The 7,500-nt window shown below is 35.6% G+C and overlaps 1 protein-coding gene across 1 annotated transcript; it reads right to left on the reverse strand.

Moving 5' to 3' along the window:
* Positions 1–1,530: 1,530 nt before the first annotated feature.
* Positions 1,531–3,026, reverse strand: LOC125038591 (probable glutamate receptor). The gene is made up of 4 exons (XM_047632127.1): positions 2,947–3,026; positions 2,343–2,475; positions 2,170–2,174; positions 1,531–1,657 (listed from the first exon to the last, which is right to left on the reverse strand). Exons 1-4 carry the CDS (start codon positions 3,024–3,026, stop codon positions 1,531–1,533), a joined length of 345 nt encoding a protein of 114 aa, XP_047488083.1.
* Positions 3,027–7,500: the final 4,474 nt, after the last annotated feature.

A 7,500-nucleotide genomic window follows, 5' to 3' on the forward strand; every position in this document is an offset into this window, starting at 1 on the left:
GTTTGTTTTTGCTACAGTCAATTTTCTGTAACTCTTTTATCTATTCTTGTTATAGTATGAAAAAAAAAGATACCAAGAAACATTAAATCAAAATACGCACACAAAAAAATCATAGTCAATTTATTTGTATGATACTGTATTTACTTTTCACAAAATCTAAAGTGCATGTATTACCTTGTTCCTGAGAAAATAGCTTGTTTGAAATCAAAACATAGCTACAATTAAGTAAGAAGTCATTAAGATACAAAGAAAAAGAAAAGAAAAAAAAACAACACGAAAATTAATAGTAGAGGGAAGTTGCTCTAATCTTAAAACTAATTGATGACAAGATAATCTGAACCAGGTTACATTCGGATCCCAGGAGAAGAATTACAGATATAAAAATTTCCTTTTTTTTTTTTTTTTTTTTTTTTTTTTTTTAATGAACTAGGAAAACTAGTCTCTGTAGACGGAACGCTCGTATGGCTAAGTAGAATACAGAGCTGCAAGTTGAACAATGAAGGGAAGTACAGAAAAACACACGAATATGCCATATTCGTGTGTTTTCCTGTACTTCCCTTCATTGTTCTACTTGCGATTTGTTCGACATGAATTCCACAGAAAGAGCTCTACATAAGGATGATAACAAGTTGACATTTTAAGTTTTCTTGTCTAGTTGCTGTGCACAAGGACCACGGTGGTCATGGTCATGCTGAAACTTCTTCCTGGTCTAACGAAATATAGCGTTTTATTTACTCTTAGTTTCTTTGTTTTTTTATATTTTTTCTCATATTTTAATCGCACTGAATAATATATCTTTGCTTTGCATACTGTGAAGGATAACGATAATGAAGATACTTTACAATATATGATTTGATTAAAAAAGGTAACGAATTTGGGTAAATTGGGATCGTAAACGGAGGAATGTGACCTTGGGTACTGAAACCACTCGGCTAAAAGGATTATGAGGATATTTGTGCCAGTATTATTAGAGAACGTTTGCAAGATGCCAAACGGTGTGCGCAATGAACCCTAGCACTTACTTAACTCCTACCTCTGAGTTAGCATGGTTTTAAAAACTTTTCCACCGCTTTACTCTTCTCAAGCGTAATAAACAATTTTCTAAAGATTATCTACACCACATTAAAACTATTACAAATTACTGACTCCGTACAAACCTTGGAACACTGTGTAAAACATTCTAGATCATTATATTCTAATCTCATCTATCAACATACCCTTTCTTAAGAAGATCCCAACAATTGCAAACACACAGTCCGGGAGAGAAATATGCACACGCTCGGAGAAGTAAGACACGGTGTATAGAGACAACGCCATAATCACGATGACGAAAAGGATCTTGCCCCAGACAGGCAAGGGTGACACTGCCATATAACCTCTCAATAGTGATTTGAGAGAGGCCTATGTCCTGCAGTGGAATGAATGGCTGTTAATAAAAAATGTATGTATACACACATACATGTTAGTTACACAGCCAACTAACCTAGAGGCCGTCAAGCCATAAAGAAAGTCGGCAGCTGTACTCCTGAATTATGTGATGGACATCGGGGACACCGCGATGTCTGCTGTCCCTTCAAGCAGTTCCTTCATCATCCCATTCCACTTTCCGTTTACCTTCGAGCCCCACTGTCCGTCTCTTACGTGGTGGCAAGTGTAGCTGGAAATAGAAGGATGCCGTGTGAAGGGTTTTTAAGAGAGGAAGGAGGGAGAGGGTGAGGGAGATAGAGAGGGGGACTGAGGGAGGGAGAGAGACAACGAATGAGATAGAACGATAGAGAGGGATGGAGAAAAAAAAGGAAGAGAAAAATGAAATTATATGACCGAATTATAACAACGCTACTGTTCCAACAATAAGAAATATATATCTTTAACACAAACCCACTCCGTACAAGAGCATTTTGACAACATACGTGAAATTAGTCCTTTCTTGAAGAGTATTCAAGATTTTCCCGTAGAGTACCGCCAAAAATACGGTTCCGTCGCCTCGCTCTATTACCGTTGTCAGGGGCGCATACTACATATGTCGGAAATATTAACAAGGAAAATAATCTTTACCGATCATAATTCATCAAAATGAGACGGCAGAAGTGAACAAGATTCATTAGAACGTAAAGCAGGATGAGTCAGAATGAATTGAAGGGTATGGTTAGTTAGAACGAGCTAGCAAACATGACCTGTTTGAATAAGACAACAGAATCAGTGAGAGTGAATGTGAGAATCGGCCATTTAGTATTAGAGAACATGAACAGCTTGAATGTGAATGAGAGAACACGATCGCTTCAAATAAATTAGAGAACATTATCGCTTCGAATGAACTGGACAGGTTTTGACGTCGGTTTCACTTTCCCTGCTGAAAGAAGTTGCTTCATCTGTTGTGTGCCGTGTGAAAAGTGTTGTGCGGAGTGAATGAGTCCCTTTGGTTCACCTCTACCGAACCCTGAATCTGAAGTCGAGTCCGGAGACTCTTTTGAGCTTCTGGTTCAAGTGAGCGGTGATCTGATAAGCTTCCCATAAGGTTGCCGTATCTCCTTCTGAGCTGATGTTTGTGATGATTATCTAGTGAAAGACGGGTAATTATTCGGAATACCGTCGCATGACCGACCACGATAGTGTCATCGATATATTCCTTTCAATCTAATTGTGTGATATTGCAAATTTTGTAAATATACGAGTAGATGTGGTTGTGTAGTAAATTACAAGGATTACTATTATCATTATAAATCCTCTTGTTATCATGAATATAGTTGTTAACAAGGTAATATTTCACAATACCTTTGCATAATCGATCGCGACGATTTTGGTATCGATGGTGTCGTCTAGTACACAGGTATGTAAGAATTATGCCCCAAACCTCCATATTCTTGGCCTCGATAGAAGGGGGGGGGGGGGGTCATGAAAGGTACTTGCGAAACTGCGGGGTAAACTAAGATGATATACTAAAATTACCTCACTATTCTGCTCATTGCAGGGGGCTGTACTCTGCGACCCATAGGAGGTGAGGGGCGGCAGAAGCTCACTCGGGACATGGTAGCATTATCCAGTACAGTGATTTATTCATTGTGTATTATTACTGTAGTTAATCATTTACTGTATTCTATACATATTTTTACCACGCAATTTTCCTTGTGCCTTTCATACCCTCCCCTACTATTGAGGCCATGTCGGTAATGGAGGAGTTTTCGCGGTACAATTTCGATATATTTGGATAGTGGAGAGTAAGCGGAAGCCATCGATACCAAAATCGTCGCGATCGTTTAGTATACTAAAATATTTACCGATATTATCACAGGGGTTTCTTACTGTCACTGTCCTTTTATCAGTATTATTATAAATACGTTCAAGTGGATTTGAGAGCGTGAGGCAGAACTTTAAATAAGTTTACCCTAAATCTTGAAAACTTTCTTTGTTAAACTCTTGGAAAACGAGTATTTTTCATCACTAACTCAATTATTATGTGCGTAATATCGTTATCTCAAATCATTTTATTTTTTCCCTTTTTTCTCAGTATTCTTTACTATATAAAATGAGTATTAAATCACTGATTTTCTAGAATATTATATATAGCAATGCTATTCATGGAAATTGTGTGAAAAATTACATAGTGCTAGTCAAGCTGGAAACTTTATTTTTGTGTAATAATGATGATAATGATGATGATGATAATAATGCTAATAATAATAATGATGATAATAATGATAATAATAATAATAATAATAATAATAATAATAATAATAATGATAATAATAACAATAATAATAATGACAATAATAAATAGTGCTACCGGTCTTATAAGTACCTTAAGATGATTAAAATCTGGGATAAGCTTTAGAAATACAGATCATTATCATTATCATTATTGGTATTATTATTATTATTATTATTATTATTATTATTATTATTATTATTATTATTATTACACTGTTATTATTATTATAATCGTTACACTGTTGTTATTCCTATTATTATTATTATTATTATTACACTGTTGTTATTATTATCATTATCATTACTAGTAGTAATAGTAGAAACAGCAGTAATAGTAATAGTACTAGTAACAGTAATAGTAATTGTAGAAGAATAGTAATCTTACGTATTCATTATAATCATTAATAACTTATATGGGGCTCCTTAGCAAAACCACGCTGATGGGTGTTATTGTGTGACATAAGTATCCAGTCCGTGATATAGTTATTGATACATAATGCAATATTTGTGTTCACGCTACCCTATTATTGACTGAAAGATACAGAAGCCTGAGTGTTTCCACAAACGTATGATCTGAGAGTAGCAGCCATCTTGATTTAGTCTGAGGCCCATTGAACATATGAAAAAGAACAGTTGGTTAATGGATATGCTCTAAGTCCTTCTAAATTCCTAGTAACATAAAGATTATCTCTCTCTCTCTCTATCTATCTATCTATCTATCTACCTGTCTCTACACACACACACACATAAATATATATATATATATATATATATATATATATATATTTTTATATATATATATATATATAAATCAATTCATATGCAAGTCTAAAGAATATTTACTTTCACCTTGCTCTCAGTAAACCCACAATAACTAATGCAACTAATATAAAATATTATCATATAACTGTAATGATCATATTGGCTTGCAATATATTCTACAACTATTTTTGTTAATTGTAAATTTCAATGTAGTTCATATTTGCTTTGTTATCCTCTGTAAACATTTATCCCTAAACATCTCACGTAACTGTATTTATTAATTACCTCCGGTGAAGTCTGGTTCACAATAGGCTAGGCTTCATATTGTTCTTCGTACATACTATGAATTGTGAATAAAACATTACACATTCAATTTCAACACCATTTAATGAATCACTCAGTATATATATCAAATAACATAAACACGAAATCTGCAATGAAACCCCACAGAAAAACATATAGGTAAAATTACCACGTACCATCTTGAAGAATGCCTGATCAGTTTGGGATTGCAACTGCATCATAATAAGTCCCTTGCAACGGGTTGTCGACTTCATTATGGGAGATGATGTTGCATTGTGCACTTGCTTCCCCGTGCCGTCGACTACGGAGACGTAAATATGAGGGGAACCTGAAAGCTGTACAGCTGTATGTATATATATATATATATGTATATGTATATGTATATGTATATGTATACCTATATCTATCTATCTATATATATATATATATATATATATATATATATATATATATATATAGATATAGATATATATGTATATATTATTATATACATATATTTATGACTATGTATATATATTATATATTATACACAATGTATATATATCGCATATATTTATATATTTATGTATGTGTGTACATGTGCATATAACGCTCTCTCTCTCTCTCTCTCTCTCTCTCTCTCTCTCTCTCTCTCTCTCTCTCTCTCTCTCTCTCTCTCCCTCTCTCTCTCTCTCTCTCTCTCTCCCTCTCTCTCTCTCTCTCTCTCTCTCTCTCTCTCTCTCTCTCTACACACACACACACATATATATGGCAAGCCCAAAAGGTTGCATTCTGAAAGGAAGAGGCACAGAAGCTAGGTTAGGGAAAGGAAGAGAGGCACAGAGGCTAAGAGAGGGAAAGGAAGAGGCACAGAAGCTAGGAGAGGGAAAGGAAGAGAGGCACAGAGGCTAGGAGAGGGAAAGGAAGAGGCACAGAGGCTAGGAGAGGGAAGGGAAGAGGAACAGAGACTAGGAGACCTCTGTGCCCCTTCCTTCCCCTCTCCTAGTCTGTGCCTTTTCCTTTCGCTCTCATAGTCTGTGCCTCTTCCTTTCCCTCTCCTAGTCTGTGCCTCTTCCTTTCCCTCTCCTAGTCTGTGCCCCTTCCTTTCCCTCTCCTAGTCTGTGCCCTTTCCTTTCGCTCTCATAGTCTGTGCCTCTTCCTTTCCCTCTCCTAGTCTGTGCCTTTTGCTTTCGCTCTCCTAGTCTGTGCCTCTTCCTTTCCCTCTCCTAGCTTCTGGGCCTCTTCCTTTCCCTCTCCTAGTCTGTGCTTTTTCCTTTCGCTCTCCTAGTCTGTGCCTCTTCCTTTCCCTCTCCTAGCTTCTGTGCCTCGTCCTTTCCCTCTCCTAGCCTCTGTACCTCTTCCTTTCCCTCTCCTAGCCTCTGTTCCTCTTCCTTTCCCTCACCTAGCCTGTGTGCCTCTTCCTTTCCTTCTCCTAGCCTCTGTGCCTCTTCCTTTCCCTCTCTTAGCCTCTGTGCCTCTTCCTTTACCTCTCCTAGTCTGTGCCTTTTCCTTTCGCTCTCCTAGTCTGTGCCTCTTCCTTTCCCTCTCTTAGTCTGTGCCTCTTCCTTTCCCTCTCCTAGCTTCTGTGCCTCTTCCTTTCAAATGTTTTTGGTATCTTTCCCTCTTTTGTTAATTATCAAACATTGACTTTGTACCTTACATTATGTTCTGTGATATTTTTTTTTATTATTTTTATGATTCTAGAAGGCTGGCTACGGGTTTTATTCACCGTAATGCTTCTGCCAATATTATTTTTTTGTTCGTTTTATCTTTTCAGTTTTATTATTTGTGATTTTTATAATTAAGTTTTACTTTTTACCAGTTCTGTAGTGTGTTTTATATAATCTTCAAAACAAATTGTATTGTAAATATTTTTTTTTATTGGAACTTTGTATTCCTTTGTTTCCCCTCGCATATATAAAGGGGGGGGGGATTCCGACTAATAAACAGTGTTAAGACCGAACGTGTATTTTGTGTGTCCTCCCTGGATTTTACAGTGAAACGGCGTCGAACCGGAAAAAAAAAAATTGTATCTGACTTCATGATTTGCGTTACTTTGTGAAAGTTGGGTGTGAATAGATTTATGAAAGGATACTTTAGTGCCTTACCGCTCGTCCTCATAGATGCCCACACTTCCTTGGGAACCCAGATACTTTTTGTTTATTTTTTTCACGTGGTAAACAGGGCCCACATATCCAGGCCCTTATTCTCTCGACGAAACATGAAACTGCAGAGATTTTGAAGGATGAAGTATTATCGAATAATCACTGTTATAATATTGATATAATATAAATATCCAGTTCTGATATATGAAAAAAAAAGAATCTTGCTCAACAATAAGTGAACATCTTATATTATTTATTTGATATATACACGCTAAGAAAAAGATGAAGCGGGTACAAAGTTGCCTTCAATTCTCTATAAACCAGTTAAATCATCCTTTGTCATTCTTAATAATGAATTGGACTGAAAAGAAACGATACCTGTTGCTAACCTAATAACTATTTACTTGCTGTCCAATTTTGTCATCCTTCTGAAATGATTACATCGTAAAAAAGAAAGAAAGATTTCAAGACAAAAAGCGTTCTAAACTAACACATCTCCGTTTCAGACATGATCGTCAGAACAAAAATAATTTCTGATATATATATATATATATATATATATATATATATATATATGTATATATATATATATATATATATATATATATTTGTATATATATATATATATAAGACAATTATTATTGTG

This window comes from Penaeus chinensis, chromosome 25, assembly GCF_019202785.1.
Source record: "Penaeus chinensis breed Huanghai No. 1 chromosome 25, ASM1920278v2, whole genome shotgun sequence".
In the NCBI taxonomy this organism is placed as follows: Eukaryota; Metazoa; Arthropoda; class Malacostraca; order Decapoda; family Penaeidae; genus Penaeus; species Penaeus chinensis.